The sequence below is a fragment of the Staurois parvus genome, unplaced genomic scaffold, assembly GCF_062004578.1.
Source record: "Staurois parvus isolate SC_StPar_1 unplaced genomic scaffold, SC_StPar_1.0 ptg001070l, whole genome shotgun sequence".
Classification (NCBI taxonomy): Eukaryota; Metazoa; Chordata; class Amphibia; order Anura; family Ranidae; genus Staurois; species Staurois parvus.
In genome coordinates, this window is record NW_028318866.1 from 142,269 (window position 1) to 159,980 (window position 17,712).

At 43.9% G+C, this 17,712-nt stretch overlaps 1 protein-coding gene across 1 annotated transcript in view; it reads right to left on the reverse strand.

Moving 5' to 3' along the window:
* Nucleotides 1-92: 92 nt before the first annotated feature.
* Nucleotides 93-17,712, reverse strand: part of LOC149440563 (uncharacterized) — a 58,440-nt gene continuing 40,820 nt past the window's right edge. Inside the window, exons 14-17 of the mRNA XM_089658452.1 lie at nt 14,275-14,325; nt 8,358-8,401; nt 4,764-5,044; nt 93-431 (exon numbers count right to left, since the gene is read on the reverse strand). Coding sequence (XP_089514578.1) covers nt 413-431; nt 4,764-5,044; nt 8,358-8,401; nt 14,275-14,325 — 395 coding nt within the window. The 3' untranslated portion in view covers nt 93-412. The remainder of the gene's footprint in view (nt 432-4,763; nt 5,045-8,357; nt 8,402-14,274; nt 14,326-17,712) is intronic.

A 17,712-nucleotide genomic window follows, 5' to 3' on the forward strand; every position in this document is an offset into this window, starting at 1 on the left:
AGGGACAGCGAGTAGTGGTAGGGAGATGTTCCAGATGAGCAAGGAGCAGATAGGGACACACCATCCTTCTTGGAAGCCTCCCCACTTGGAAACGGACCGGCCAGGATTCATTACACCACTCAAGATAGATGCTATCGTCACATCTGAGACCTACTCTGTTGCACATCACTGTTGCATCCTGTGAGTGTTCCCGTTTGGGTTGTCTTCCCGCCAGGCGTCTTGTGAATTACCGAACTGTAACTGATACAAGTTCTGTTTCCTGCAACTGGACTCCGAATATCTCCTACTGCCGCACCATGCAGCACCTCCTCACACACCCATGTTTCTTGGAGTCTTCATGGCATGGGAAGGAACCCATGAAGGTTTGGGTCTTTCACAGGAAGGTGACATCAATGTCCTTTGTATTAACTCATTAGACATCAAGATAAGGTCTGTTAAAAAAAAAAAAAAACAAGGGTGTAAAATAACAATACTATAAAACAAGGTGTTACTCTTATACACCATAAACCTTTACACTCAAAATGGAGACACTTTAATTGCCTTTTAAGATGTACTAAAAGTCCAACCATGATTTCATTCATTTGGTGATAAATCTGAATCTCATCTCCTACAGTATGTTTAAATTCACCCTGAATGGATACATTTTTGGTGCATTTCAAATCGCCAAACATTGGCACCTACCCACAATGCCCTGTGCACTCCTTCACCCTGACCTGTAGACCCACAACAGACAATAATAACCCAGCTACTTAGTTTTATAATGCAGGCTAGGAGAAGACACAGCAGGGCCGGATCTAGCCTGTCTGATTTGGGGGTGCAGTAAAAATTGCAAGGGGGCAGAAGATGCAAGGTTAGCAGGGCAGTATATAAGAGTCAGTAGAGCAGTGTACGGGGGGGGGGGGGGGGGTCGGCAGTTTGTAGGGCAGTCTACAGGGCTTACCATGGAAGAGGACAGGGATCAACAGGAAAGAAGATAGGGGTCAGCAGTGCAGAGGACAGGGGTTAGCAGGGCAGGGTACAGGAGTCAGCATGGGGGAAGACAGCGGTCAGCAGAGTTGAGGAGCAGGGCACTTAAAGTGGAGCTCCACCCAAAAGGGGAAGTTCTGCTTTAAGCCTGTGTCCCCCGCTTCCCATTAAGAATTGGCACCTTTGAGGAGTGTGGGGGGGGGGGGTACCCGAATTTGACAGGTACCACTCCCACTTCCTAGGCGATCGGAAGCGAAGCTGTCCTCCCCCCTCCTTCCCTGTAGTCTTCTGGGACATGTGACAAGTCCCAGAAGACTACGGGACCATTCACAAAGCGTAGCGCTTCTCGCACATGCTCAGTGGGCACCCGGCTGTGAAGCTGCCAGCTGTCACAGTCGGATGCCCACACTGAAGATGCTGACACCGGGGAGAGAAGACGGCTGGTGAGGACACCGCGGGATCAATGGACAGGTAAGTGGCTGTATTTTAAAAGTCAGCAGCTACAGTTTTTGTAGCTCATGACTTTTTTTTTTTCAGGTGGAACTCTAAGAGATCTCCTCCTCCCCACACAGCACATAGCTGAGATCGGTATCCCTCCACACAGTGTGTAGCCGGCTACTGCAGCTGCCAATCCAATCAGGGAATTTCACAGGTCAGAACTGCAACTGCAGCCAGCTACACATTGTGCAGATCAATGCTGTGGGGAGATCTGATCTCAGCTCTGTGTTGGGAGGAGATCTGTTGAGTGCCTTGTGTGCAGAGCAGACAGTGCCAGGACAAGGTCATCTAGCATTTATGGTAATGGTGAAAAACTGCGCTCCCCCCCCCCAAAAAAAAAAAACAGCACTAATCAACACGCTCATCCCCTAAGCATGAATTCCTTCTGCAAGCCCAAATTCTACGCAAACAAAAATGCAAAAATTCCCCATCCTCACAGTCCAATCCCCCCTGTCAGCTCAAATACCCCCAATCCCTAACAAATCTTCCATGCCCCAAAAATCACCCCGCATAGCACACATCCTCTTTCTTTCCAAATACCCCCTCCTAGTACAAACCTGGGGCGGACTGACAACTCATGGGGCCCCCGGGCAATAGGAGATCATGGGGCCCCTGTGTCCTTGCCCACACTCAAACCACACCCAAAAAAGCCTATGAAAAGGTACCAGGGGCATCTCATGGGGCCCCCTACTGACCCCGGGCCCTTGGGCAGTGCCCGAGTTCTTGAATGATCAGTCCGCCCCTGGTAAAAACCATCTCCCCCAAATCCCCCCTCCTAGTACACATTCTCTCCCAAACCCCCTAGTACAAATCCCCACTCTCAGCTTAAATCATTTACCAAATTTCTCCTTCTAGTACAAATCCCCCCCCTCCTAGCACAAATCCTCTCCCCAAATCCCCACTCTTAGTGTAAATCCTCTCCCCAAATCACCCCTCCTAGTACAAATTCCCCCCACTCCTAGTACAAACCCTCTCCCCCAAATCCCTACTCCTAGCAAAAATCCTCTCCTCAAATCTCCCCTCCTAGTACAAATATTCCCTCTAAATTCCCATCCTAGCACAAATCCTCCCCCCTTCTAATACAAATCCCCCCCAAATCCCTCCTCCTAGTACAAATTCCTCCTTCTAGCACAATCGCCTACAAATGACCCTTCCCAGCACAAATCCCTGCATAGCCAAATCACCCTAGTAGCACATATCACCCTCAGTTCCCCCCCACCTAGCACTAATCCCCAATAAATTTTCCCCACCTAGCACAAATCCACCCCCCCCCCCTGCCAAATCCTCCTCCTAGCACAATCCCCCCCCCCCCCCCCATTCCCTCCTCCTAGCACTATTCTCCCCCCATTCCCCATGCCTAGCGTAAATCCTCTCCTCAAATATCCCCTCCTAGAACAAATACTCCCCCCTAAATCCCCCCCTCCCAGTACAAATCCTACCCCCAGTACAAATCCTACCCCCAAATCCCACCTTCTAGTAAAAATATCCCCCCCCCTTCTAGTACAAATCCCCCCCATTCTCTCTCCTAGTACAAATCTCCCCTACTAGTACATATTGCCCCCCATTCCCCCTTCTAGTACAACCTTCCCCCCAAAAAATTCCTCATCCTAGCACAACTGCCTACAAAGTTACCCTTCCTGGCACAAATCACTGCATACCCAAATCACCCTAGTATCATATATCACCCCCAATTACCCCCCACCTAACACTAATCCCTCCTCCCAATCCCCCCCCCCCCCCAATTATCCCCTCCTAGCACAAATCTTCCCCAGTCCTACCTCCTAACACATCTCCCCCCTTTCCCAGCACAAATAGCCCCCCACCACTCCTCCACGAGCTTCCCCTTCCCCCGTCTTACATGTGGGAACAACAGGAGTAATGGAGTAGTGAGGAGATGCGGGCTCTCTGTGATCTCCCCCTCCTGCCATAACAGCGATCCCCCATAAAGCAGGTCACATATGATATTCACCTCTGTCTAGTGGCCATAATATACATACAGGATTTTCCTGAAACTAAATCTATTAGGCAAAATATGACCAGAACACATGAGGGCTGAGTGGCTGCCAGTGACACATGTCCACAACATACATAGAGAAGACACTATAACCATACAGGCTAGGGTGAGAAGGGATTAGTGCAATCAAAAAGGTCCCACTCCAGAGAAATGACTGTACAGTGCTAGCCTCCTTAAGGGCTGCTGAGTTTTTGGGTCCCCCTAAGCTCTGCATGGCCAGGCAACATTCATTTTCCACATTTTTCTCTCAGAGTCAGTAAAACAGTCCTTGAGCTTGTTTTGTTGTTGTTTTTGGATGGGGTCTAGGGGTATATGAGATGCCCAAGGAACTGTACAACTTGAAGGCGACTTCTTAACAAAACACTGTACACTCTACAAAAATGTGGACCAAAAATTAGCAACGGTCTCTTTAAGGAGCACTGATGTCCCCTTTGGTGTACCTCCTCAGACCCCAGATGAATCCCTCCTCTTTTCCCAGCTGTTCTGAGAGTATTCCTGGGAAAGGGATTCCAAGATCTGCAGTTAAGTAGTCCTGCATGAGAACTAGTTGGGTATTGCACCTGACCGCCCTCTCCCTTATCTGGCCCAGGGGGTGTAGAAGTATTTACATTGTCCTGTCAACTTGGAGAGTGGCAGCTGCTTTCTGGCCATACGCTGGAGTAGCTACTTGTTGGCTGACAGGTTGTCCTCCCTAGGAGACGGTGGGACCAGAGGCGGACTGACCGTTTGGAAACTCGGGCACTGCCCGAGGGCCCGGGGTCAGTAAGGGGCCCCATGAGATGCCCCTGGTACCTTTTTCATAGGCTTTTTTGAGTTTGGGCAAGGGCACAGGGGCCCCATGATCCCCTATTGCCCAGGGGCCCCATGAGTTGTCAGTCCGCCCCTGGGTGGGACAGTGGACATTCTTCCATCCAGCACCAGTCTGTAGGTAGGCTTCCCACACTCTAGCACCTTCCTTCAGTCTATCTTCCACCTGACTTCCCTGCTGCTCAGGTTCTTCCACATTTAAGGGCTGTTAGCCACCATGCCTGGCCTCCTGCCTAAGAATTTGGCCAAGTTCCCTTAAACATGCAAATCTAGGTCTCCTCCCCTCCTCCGCCCCTCCTGTTTCTAGAAAGGTGGGAGGGCTCCAGAAGCCCTGACCTGTTGAGCCTCCCAGCCTGTACTGAGGTAACCTCACTACCTCACTCCCAGGCTGACTCATCCCAGGCTGCTACTCTCTAGCCAAAAATCTGACTAACTAATCTAGAAGGCGTTACAATAGTTTCATCAATTACTTACTAACCTTAAGTTCTTTGCAAGCTGGTTCTCATGAATTCTGCCCAGCACAAGATAAGTAACATACAGAGCTTTTTTTTCTGTGTAGCGTCTAATCAGACATTCTGACACTTCAACGATGGTCTTGTTGTTCAGGTCTGAAGTGGTCAGTGCCTTGTATTGGTGAATGTTAAGAAATTCATCATCCATCAGGCATGCTTTAAATTCTTCAAATTTATTTGGCTTCATCTCTTTACATGTGTTTAGAAGACATTCCCTTCGAGTGAGTCGGTTGCAATCAACTTTTGCCTGTAAGGAGTGTGTACAGAAAGGTGAGGGCTCATCAACACAACACTCTGGTTCAGTAATACGCACATTACACATGTTTGTGTGATCTGGTGCCATTCATGCGACATGGACGTGTAATGCAGCTTCTCTGCTCCACCAGTACTCTTTCTGCTGCCTCCGTTCTCTGTTCCCTGCATGCTATACTCTGCCCTGTTCCATCAATTTACCTGTTCTGTAACAGGAGCACTTTAGTTATATAAAAGAAAAATATACAGACAAAAAGGTAAATAAAGAGGTTGTAACTGGGTAAGACCCCATTCACACTTGTCATGCAACTTTGGACATCAAAGTCACACCCCATGTTTTCCAATGATAACCATTTATATACACCGTATTGCCAAAAGTATTGGGCCGCCTGCCTTTACATGTACAGGATCTTTAATGTCCTGCCAGTCTTAGTCCATAGGGTTCAATATTGAGTTGGCCCCGCCCTTTCCACGCACATGACCTTTAATGGCCCCCCAGTCTTAGTCCGTAGGGTTCAATATTGAGTTGGCCACGCCCTTTCCACACACATGAACTTTAATGGCCTCCCAGTCTTAGTCCGTAGGGTTCAATATTGAGTTGGCCCCGCCCTTTGCAGCTATAACAGATTCAACTCTTCTGGGAAGGCCGTCCACAAGGTTTAGGAGGGTGTCTATGGGAAGGTTGGACCATTCTTGCAGAAGCACATTTGTCAGGTCAGGCACTGATGTCGGGGGAGGAGGCCTGGCTCGCAGTCTCCGCTCTAATTCATCCCAAAGGTGTTCTATGGGGTTGAGGTCAGGACTCTGTGCAGGCCAGTCAAGTTCCTCCACCCCAAACTGGCTCCTCCATGTCTTTATGGACCTTGCTTTGTGCACTGGTGGGCAGTCATGTTGGAACAGGAAGGGGCCATCCCCAAACTCCTCCCACAAAGTTGGGAGCATGAAATTGTCCAAAATGTCGCCTTAAGAGTTCCCTTCACTGGAACTAGGGGGCCAAGCCCAACCCCTGGAAAACAACCCCACACCATAATCCCCGCTCCACCAAATGTTACACTTGGTAAAATGCAGTTAGGCAAGAACCATTCTCCTGGCAACTGCCAAATGCAGACACTTCCATCGGATTGCCAGACAGAGAAGTGTGATTGCCCACTCCAGAGAACATGTCTCCACTGCTCTAGAGTTCAGTGGTGGCTTGCTTTACACCATGGCATCCGACGCTTTGCATTGCACTTGGTGATATAAATCTTGGATGCAACTGCTCGGCCATATAAACCCATTCCATGAAGCTCTCTACACACTGTTGTTGGGCTCATCTGAAGGCCACACCAAGTTTGGAGGTCTTTAGCGGTCTTTTAGTGGCCTTCCACTAAGTGGCTGAGTTGCTGTTGTTCCCAGTTGCTTCCAATTTGTTATAATCCCACTAACAGTTGAGCGTGGAATATTTAGTAGCCAGGAAATGTCACGGATGGACTTATTGCACAGGTGGCAACCTATCACGGTACCACGCTTGGAGTCACTGAGCTCCTGAGAGCGACCCATTCTTTCACATATTTTTGTAGAAGCAGTCTGCATGATTTTATACACCTGTGGTCATGGAGGGGATTGGAACACCTGAATTACATGATTTGGAGGGGTGGCCCAATACTTTTGGCAATATACCGTAGTGTGTGTGTGACTTAAAGTGGCAGCAACTTCAGTTGTAATTCATGCACTACTTTAGTCTGACTTTTATGCAACTTGAGGGCCATAGACTTCAATGTTAACCCTCAAAAGCTGCATGAAAGTTGTACCTGAAAGTTTTACATGCAAAAGATATGTAACAGTGGTTCTGACTTTGCAGAGGGACAACAAGTAACATCCAAGCTGCACCCATCCAAAGTTGCATGAAAGTTGCACTCCAAGGTTGTACGACTTTGGAAATGCACAAGTGTGAATGGAGCGAAACGTAATGTTAGAAACAGAAATTGTGCAGTAGATACTCTGAGTACTTGGAATGCAAGATGATGACTGGATCGGGCTTCTGTAAAGTACATCATTTGAACAGCATCCGCATACTGGACCTGGATACAGTGGTACCCCCTCATTGGCTGACTGGGTCACATGCCTGGGTGATGACTAGGTAGCAGTGCTTAGTGCTGTGCATTACATCCTCCCCAGACCATCCAATTCTCTGCCCTCACCCTGTGCATTCCCTCGCTCCCATTTACTTCCCCATCCGCACTTGCTGCACAAACTGTCTAGAAATGTCTGCATCTGGGACTGGAAAGAAGAGAAGATTTATGGATGCAATTTACATTAGCTGCTAAGCAGAACAAGACACTTTTCAAAAATTTTTACTCCAGGAGTTTATTACATTATATGAGAGTTAGGGCCATGGATAAGAAGATACCACCAGCCCTCCTGTAGGGGGCCCAGACCAGGAGGAGGACCCAGGCAGCTGGGTGAATCGGATATGGGCAGGGAGGGGGATCGGCACGGCTGGGGCGGCAATTACAGGATTGGATCCCCTGTATGGCTCTCTCTGCAGCAGCTGAAAGTGGGCTTCTTCTCCTCTCCCTCCAGCTGACTTTCAGCTGCTGCAGAGCGCCATGCTGGGAATTGGTTCCAGTAATTGCTCTCCCCCCCCCCCGCCGCACCTAACACCCCATCACCCTCCCTGTGCACCATACATTTCCCCCTGCTGCCCAAGCCCCCCTGTGTGCCCACCGTGCTGCCGACTTCCCTCCTCTCCTTCTCACTGGCAGCTGCAAACGCACAATAGGATCCTTCAGGATGGAGAGTTTGGAAGGGTCCTGCAAATATGTCACGTTTATCAGCCCCTTCCTTCCCTAAATGAACACAGTTAATGGTCGGTACCTATCACTCACTGTGTTCATTCATTCCTGTAGCATAGTAAACTGATTTTTTCGTAGGGGAGCCCTGTCAGGTTGGCCGTATGGGGACCTGTGGTTTCTAACAGCAGCCCTGATGGAAGGGGTGTGTGATTGACCTTGAACCTGTTGCTAAGGAATGTAAAGACATAAAAAACAAATGAGAAGACCCATTCATCGTATGGAGGGCTTTTATGGCATTTCTCAAGGGGTATTTGCTTCCAATGTAATATTTGCCAGTCTACAGACTCATAATATGAACTGATTGCAGGGAAAGACGCCCTAGTTAGAGTTACCCCACGCTCTTACACAACCATATCATATTGTCACAACCATACAAAATCTAATTTGGTCCTGGGAAATTTTCCCACATCAGTTATACTGTTTTTGGACCAGTGATCTATTCAACAGGTCTACAATGGGATCAGCCAGCCTCACCTTGTTTAGCGGTGTCTGATGTTCAACCACAAACTCCATCTGACCTGTAAAAAATGCAAAACAAACTGAATTACAACCATTGTTATAAAGCACTATTAGTCCATACAGTATATGGGGGTCTTGTCAACAAAATCCAATATCATCTCCCCTGTGCATACAGGTATAGCTCATGCAGATAAAGACTCCAAGATCAGCTATACACAGTAATGCCTGTGATGATCCCACGATCGCTGCCACCAAAATGTGACGAACACGGCGTCAGACCCCAGCCCTTCTCACCAAACTCGTGACCAAAGGACTAGCCAATCTAAAACCGCGATGTCACGTGCGTAACAATGCCACACCCAGCTGCACCCTGCACAACGATTTTCCAGCTAATTGGACCACAATCTATGTAGCGGCAGCCTGAGCAATTGTTACTGGGTCAGGTTAATTGCGCAATTAACCCTTCACACTGCCACCACCTCCTTTTTGTACAGAGAAAGGGGAAACTCTGCGATATCAGCTATAATACTATAATGGTTGAGATAATCGTCTGTATAACACAGTCACCGCAGGCCGGTTATACAGAGGGTTAAACAAACACAGTAGCGTTCTCTTTAGGGGCAGGAATTCGTAAATTGCAATAAAGAGTTATAGAAACAGTTCAACACTTTGACCTTTTAGTAATAAATCTTTCCTTCTCAAAGGGGTGCAATAAAAATATTTACAGAAAAAAAAGATGTAACTGATATATAAATATACAAAGAGCAACAGCACAGCAAAGAGATAACAGAAAGAAGTTAGAGGGTTAAAGTACTTGCCAAAGTCCTGGGTTAGCAGATCAAGTATCAGAGCGAAAGGGCGGTCTCCCAAGTTGGTTCTGATGTTAAACGGGAGAATTCTTCAACTTAACTTTCTTAGGCCTGACAGCTAATTTTGTAGTTCCCCAGCAGGGGGTGTCTCTGGAGTCAAGGACCAATACCCCGTTTAGGGCGGGAAGGTCTGGGCGTAGACCTAAACTAGAGCCAAAATCTCTTGTAGTTCATATTTTGGCTCATAACTTTTCCTATGCACAAGTGACACTCCACCCGTGGGTAGATTATTATGCAGACACGTCGGAGGATTGATTAGATATGAAATTCTACACTGAATGGTTCACGAGATCTACTTTTCTGCTTTCCTATGTATTCCAGCCAAGGAGAGTGACCTATCAAACTATTCGTCTTCTCTTGGGCAATCTGACGATATGCCTGTTTTTTATGTAAGTCTCTCATATTCCAAGATATGAGACATAGGGGAAAATGGATTTTAAAAGTGTTTATATGGTTCTTGCTTCCTTGGAATGCCTTGTACTCCCGAGAAGGCTTGCGTTATCTTTTACAAGGTGTGATATTGCACAGCTCTCTCAGACAACCAGGCACCTTGGGGCTCCCTGCTGGGCTCTGGCCTGCCTGCCACACTTCCAACACAAATATGTCCCTGTGGATTAACAGAGGGAAGGGGGAGAATGAGGGACAACATGGAGATTTCTTAACAAAATGGAGGACTGTGTCAGTCTCTGGGTGTACGATTGCGACAATGCCAGGAACTGTGCAGCTCTCCCTTCGAATGTCCAACATGGGCTGAAATAAATGAAGGGAAGCACAACCTGGCACGATAAAACCTTTTATTTGGCTACCAAATGCATATTATGCTGTGTGTTATGTTGGCCAATTAAAAGGTTTTGTTGTGCTTCCCTTGTTTTTTCACATGGTGGTCTCAGAGAGCATCCTGTGCCCTGTTGAGGGTCTTGTTGTTTTTGAAGTTGGGGTGGTCAACAAAAACTCTCCTGCCTGGTGACCATAGTTGTTTAGCTCCCATATTGGTAGATCCTCTGTAGCATTATACTGGAATAATAGACAGATGAGTTATTACTAGACACCGGGGACTGCTGACCAATTTTGGAAAAGGTAGGAGGCTGCTTACATAAAAGGATGGTGGGCAGACAGAGACGGTAATTGTTATAGTATAGTAACCCGCTTCCCACCACTGAAGAAGAAAAGTATAATTGACATACACACACTGTCCACTTTATTAGGTCCACCTGTTCAATTACTTGGTAACACAAATTGCTAACCAGCCAATCACATGGCAGCAACTCAAAGCATTTAGGGATCGAGATGTGATGAAGACGACTTGCTGAAGTTCAATCCAAGCATCAGAATAGGGAAGAAAGGGGATTTAAGTGACTTTGAATGTGGCATGGTTGCTGGTGCCAGATGAGCTGGTCTGAGTATTTCAGAAGCTGCTGATCTACTGGGATTTTCATGCAGAACCATCTTTAGGGGTTACAGAGAATGGTCCGAAAAAGATAAAATATCCAGTGAGTGGCAGTTGTGTGGAGGAAAATGCCTTGTTGATGTCAGAGCTCAGAGGAGAATGGGCAGACTGGTCCAAGATGAAAAAAAAGCAATAGTAACTCAAATAACCACTTGTTACAACCAAGGTATGCAGAATACCATCTCTGAATGCACAACACGTCCAACCTTGAAGCAGATGGGCTACAACAGCAGAAGACCACACCAGGTGCCACTCCTGTCAACTAAGAACAAGAAACGGAGGCTACAATTCACACAGACTCACCAAAATTGGAAGAAGATTGGGAAAAAATTGCCTGATCTGATGAGTCGCAATTTCTGCTGCGACTTTCAGATGATAGGGTAAGAATTTGGTGCAAACATGAAAGCATGGATCCATCCTGCCTTATATCAACGGTTCAGGCTGGTGGTGGTGGTGTCATGGTGTGGTGGATCCATCCTGCCTTGTATCAATGGTTCAGGCTGGTGGTGTCATGGTGTGGGGGATCCATCCTGCCTTGTATCAATGGTTCAGGCTGGTGGTAATGGGGTCATGGTGTGGTGGATCTATCCTGCCTTGTATCAATGGTTCAGGCTGGTGGTGGTGGGGTCATGGTGTGGTGGATCCATCCTGGCTTTTATCAATGGTTCAGGCTGGTGGTGTCATGGTGTGGTGGATCCATCCTGCCTTGTATCCATGGTTCAGGCTGGTGGTGGTGGTGGTGGTGTCATTGTGTGGGGGATCCATCCTGCCTTGTATCCATGGTTCAGGCTGGTGGTGGTGGTGTCATGGTGTGGGTTATCCATCCTGCCTTGTATCAACGGTTCAGACTGGTGGTGGTGGTGTCATGGTGTGGTGGATCCATCCTGCCTCGTATCAACGGTTCATGGATGTGCAGCCAACAAATCTCCAACAACTGCATGTTGCTATCATGTCCATATGGAGCAAAATCTCTGAGGAACGTTTCCAACACCTTATTGAAACTATGCCACGAAGGATGAAGGCAGTTCTGAAGGCAAAAGGGGGTCCAACCCGGTACTAGCAAGGTGGACCTAATAAAGTGGCCGGTGAGTGTATATTAGTATTTAACATGATTTAGTGTAATAAATAAATTGTATTAAAAGGCATCCCCATCGCTATACTAAAGTTTTTTAAACCAAGACTTACCTGTAAAACAAAACAGAGGATATTTATCTTTCCTGCTGCCCACAGATTCCGGGTATTCCTGAGTACTCCAGATTTCTGTTGTACACATCACTGCACCATGCTGGAACAACCTTTTCTGAGATTCTGTGTATTCCGTAGTGATGAACTTTGGATTTGGACCAAACCCATGTTCAGCCCAAATTTTACATATTCAGAGTTTGGCCAAACATTCAGGAACTTTAAGGGTCAATGAAATTGACAAAATATGGCCATAGCCTCCTTTCCAGCTACTTTGTTTACAATTAGAGATGAGCGAATTTTTCAAAAATTCGATTCGCCTGATTCGCCGAATTTTCCGAAAAAATTCGATTCGATTCGAATTTATTCGCCGCGAATTTTACTTATAAAAAGGGTTTCTAGGCTTCAGAGAGCCTTTGTATTAGTGCAGAACACTGTACCTTTAATTTAAATGCCCTTGGAGTCTGCTGGGGAAGAGAAATAATACTGTCAGTCAGTATGACATGCAGATGAGTGCCGTCGATCTTAGAATCACCGCACACTTCACTCATTTGGGCAGTCACGGGGCCAAAGAAGAAGGAGAAGGAGAAGGAGAATGAAAAGAATGAAAAGAAGAAGAAGAAGAAGAATGAAAAGAATGAAAAGAATGAAAAGAAGAAGAAGAAGAATGAAAAGAATGAAAAGAAGAAGAAGAATGAAAAGAAGAAGAAGAATGAAAAGAAGAATGAAAAGAATGAAAAGAAGAATGAAAAGAATGAAAAGAAGAATGAAAATAAGAAGAATGAAAAGAAGAATGAAAAGAAGAATGAAAAGAATGACAAGAAGAATGAAAAGAAGAATGAAAATAAGAAGAAGAATGAAAAGAAGAATGAAAAGAAGAATGAAAAGAAGAATGAAAAGAATGAAAAGAATGAAAATAAGAAGAAGAATGAAAAGAAGAATGAAAAGAATGAAAAGAAGAATGAAAAGAATGAAAAGAAGAATGAAAATAAGAAGAATGAAAATAAGAAGAAGAATGAAAAGAAGAATGAAAAGAAAAAGAAAAATGAAAATAAGAAGAAGAATGAAAAGAATGAAAAGAAGAATGAAAAAAAAGAAAAATGAAAAGAAGAAGAATGAAAAGAATGAAAAGAAGAATGAAAAGAAGAATGAAAAGAATGAAAAGAATGAAAAGAATGAAAATAAGAAGAATGAAAAGAAGAATGAAAAGAATGAAAAGAAGAAGAAGAATGAAAAGAAGAATGAAAAGAATGAAAAGAAGAATGAAAAGAATGAAAAGAAGAATGAAAATAAGAAGAATGAAAAGAAGAATGAAAAGAATGACAAGAATGAAAAGAATGAAAAGAAGAATGAAAAGAATGACAAGAAGAATGAAAAGAAGAATGAAAATAAGAAGAAGAATGAAAAGAAGAATGAAAAGAAGAATGAAAAGAAGAATGAAAAGAATGAAAAGAATGAAAATAAGAAGAAGAATGAAAAGAAGAATGAAAAGAATGAAAAGAAGAATGAAAAGAATGAAAAGAAGAATGAAAATAATAAGAAGAAGAATGAAAATAAGAATAATTCCAGTAAAGCAAAAAGTGTATGTGCAGAGTTCCTCTATTTCTGACAGTTCTCTGACAGTTCTTTCACATTTACAGCGATTGAAACATTGTATCTATTTGTTTCCTAATAAAAACATCTGTATCCTAAATGGACACAAATACATACAATGTTTCAACCGCTGGAAATGTGAAAGAACTGTCAGACAGCTGTCAGAAATAGCGGAGCTCTCTGCAGGGACATTTTTGCCGGCTGTAGAAGGGATGAAAACGGCCGATCAGGAAAAATTCGATTCGACCATCCGAAGTCGGCAAAAATTCGGATTCGCCGCGAATCAAATTTTTCCTGAAATCCGAAACGAATTCCACTTCGCCTGATTCGATTCGCTCATCTCTATTTACAATTTAGTTGAAATCTGGGATCTGCCATTCAGTGCAAGTCATTCATTGCGACGAGGATCTGAATTGGTTGATGATGCAATTGACCACGGATGTACATTGTGAAACTTTTTCTTTGCTTTCGAAAAGATTTGTCAAAGCGTATGGTGTGTTTGTTTTCTGGAATTTTCTTTTGTGAATGAGTAGGGATGCTAGGTTTGCGCCCCCCCCCCCGCCCCCCACTCATTTCTGCCCAGCCAAGCTGCATGCTCATGTTATGGGTCTTTTATGGATTTTTAGGGGGACCTCATGCATTTGTGTTTTGTTTTTGCATTGAATTCTGATTGGGCAGAACCATCTCTCATGTAAACCATCTTGGGAGGTAACTTAAGTCTCAATTTTGTTTGTTTAAATGCACAAATCTTTAGAAATACAATATAGAATATATAAATATATAAAATATATATGAATATAGAATGTATAATAATAATAATAATAATAATAATAGAACATACCTCCCTGATGAGGAAATACCAACATTTGAGTCTGCAGGTCATTCATGTCTCCTAGAAAATACAATTCCTGCAGTTTATATATATTCTTTGGAGAAAAAAAATACATACACATTTTATTGTTATAATATATGTATTAGTTGCCTGTGGAAAGGGTAAGCCTGCTTTAAAAAAAAAAAAAAATAAATAAAAAAAGTCAACTTTACTGCCAAGTATTAAAAATTGCAGAATCAGCTTGTCAGTCTTCTGTGTAAGCAATCTGGTAAATGTCATCAAAATAAAGTGAACTTGATTACCATCTAATCACAATATAGTGTGAATATAAAAACTTAAATAGTCACCCAAAATATTAAATAATAAAAATAAACAAATATAAATAAAAATAAATATAAATAAAATAAAGAAACAAATATATATATAAAAAAAATATAAAAAATCACAATCCAAAACACCCAAAAAACCAAAAAGAATCCAAAAAAGAAGGAGTCCCAAAATTTTCCAAATCTTTATCTGTGATATCTTAATTCTTCATATCTTCCAACATTCTTAGTGATATACTTCAAACCCGATCCTCACAGTGATAACAAGGGTCTGAGTATTGCCTTCCACTTTATAGGTATTCTTTCAGCCTTTCCAGCCACTTCCCACAGACCTCAATAACAGACCATGGATCAGTATATGTCAAAAACACTTATAACACTTTATTGTAGCAACTTACATTCAAGTAAGATAACATCAGCTTCACAGACGGTATATTCCCAATCCTTCCTCTCATCGCCAGTGTACAGATTGCCACACTATCTCACCTCCGAGGGAGGAATGATTGCCGTGGGTTCCTAGTCCCTCAAAGCCCCATGAGGATTGCAGTAAACACATCCGCATGTACCAGGATCAAAGATGGCCGTCGCCGCACTTCCGGAAGAGCGTACCTACGTCACCACGTCACGTGCCCCGGACGCGTTTCGTCACATCCGACTTTTTCAACAGATCCCTGTTGAAAAAGTCGGATGTGACGAAACGCGTCCGGGGCACGTGACGTGGTGACGTAGGTACGCTCTTCCGGAAGTGCGGCGACGGCCATCTTTGATCCTGGTACATGCGGATGTGTTTACTGCAATCCTCATGGGGCTTTGAGGGACTAGGAACCCACGGCAATCATTCCTCCCTCGGAGGTGAGATAGTGTGGCAATCTGTACACTGGCGATGAGAGGAAGGATTGGGAATATACCGTCTGTGAAGCTGATGTTATCTTACTTGAATGTAAGTTGCTACAATAAAGTGTTATAAGTGTTTTTGACATATACTGATCCATGGTCTGTTATTGAGGTCTGTGGGAAGTGGCTGGAAAGGCTGAAAGAATACCTATAAAGTGGAAGGCAATACTCAGACCCTTGTTATCACTGTGAGGATCGGGTTTGAAGTATATCACTAAGAATGTTGGAAGATATGAAGAATTAAGATATCACAGATAAAGATTTGGAAAATTTTGGGACTCCTTCTTTTTTGGATTCTTTTTGGTTTTTTGGGTGTTTTGGATTGTGATTTTTTATATTTTTTTTATATATATATTTGTTTCTTTATTTTATTTATATTTATTTTTATTTATATTTGTTTATTTTTATTATTTAATATTTTGGGTGACTATTTAAGTTTTTATATTCACACTATATTGTGATTAGATGGTAATCAAGTTCACTTTATTTTGATGATTGTCTGTACTTCAGGGGAAGGATTGTGGTAGTAACTTGATGGGGATTCTATTTTGAGAAAGGATAGTGCTATTCCTTCTACACTAATCTGGTAAATGTACCAGCACTCTGTCAGTTGCATTATTAAAAATAGAATAGATAAGTTTTGGAGTGGTGAAATCAGAGCTCCACCCAAAAGGGGAAGTTCCGCTTTAAGTCTTTGTCCCCCCGCTCCCCATTAAGGATTGGCACTTTTGGGGAGCTGGGGGGGGGGGTACCCAAATTTGACAGATACCTGCTCCCACTTCCGTTGCAATTGCCTAGGCGATTGGAAGTGGAAGTTGTCCTCCCCCCGCCCTCCCCGTGGTCTTCTGGGACACATGACAGGTCCCAGAAGACTACTGGACCATTCACAAAGCTTCTCTCGCATGCGCATTGATCACCCGGCTTTGATGCCACAAGCTGTCACAGCCGGGTGCCCACACTGAATATGCCGGCGCCAGGGAGAGAAAACGGCCGGTGAAACCAGCCGTGGTGAGGACACCGCTGGACCAAGGGACAGGTAAGTGACTGTATTTTAAAAGTCAGCAGCTACAGTTTTTGTACAGAAACTTAACCCTGTGATCCAGCATAGATGAATATAAATTTTTTTTATATATATATGTATACACACACACAAACACACACACGAATAAATATGCGATATATCTTCTAAAATAGTCCAAATATTAAATGAAATTTAATTTACAATTTATATTTTATAATTTATATTGTTTTATAGTCTTACTTTTTTTGAGGATTTCTTACACTATTTCATTTAATATTCGGACTTATAGAAGATATATCACATATTTATTCACATTTATATATATATTTTTATATTCATCTATGCTGGATGACAGGGTTAAGTTTCTGAATAATAATCATTGGTGCGCGGCACATTGCTTTGTATTTTATGTTTAGTCACATGCACGATTAGTTAGTGTTTAGTGTCAGCGAGCCAAGTGTGTATTTATTTTATCTAATTAATTGATTAATTTACATAATTGCCATTTACCATAGTAGCTCACAAGCACTTATAATCTTTTTTTTGTTTTACAGTTTTTGTACCTGCTGACTTTTTTTTTTCAGGTGGAACTCCGCTTTATGTACTGGTCCCTTACTCTCCATGAGAAATTGGCACCTTTGCGGGGCGGGTATCCTATTTTGACAGGCACCCGCTCCCACTTCTGCTGCGACAGCCTAGGCGATCTGAAGCAGGTGTTGTCCTCTCTCCCTCGCCATAATCTTCTGGGACACATGGCGGGTCCCTGAAGACTACGGCACCATTCACACTTAGGAGGCTGGCGCCAGGGAGCGAGGACAGCCAGTGAAATGGGCTGCGGGGGGAGGACACTGCTTGAATGTGGGACAGGAGAGTGGTTGTTTTTTAAAAATCAGCAGCTACAGGTTTTTGGAGCGTTTTTCTAGCAGAAAAAAAAAATTCTAAACACTCCTAAACGTTCCTAAAATGCTAGAATATAGTAGTGCCACTGCTGAATTTATGGCCATTTCCAAACAAAAACTCCACCCACTCAATATCCTTCTTTTTCCGCACAATTATGTTCAACATATGGAGTCTAACCCTTCCCTGCTTTATCTAAAACTTGCCTTTACAAACTTCTCATGGTTGGATTCATAAGGGTGCAGGATGTACAAGAGTAGTGCTGAATTACCAAGGGGGCAGAGATAAGTACCAGCCTATGGGTGACAG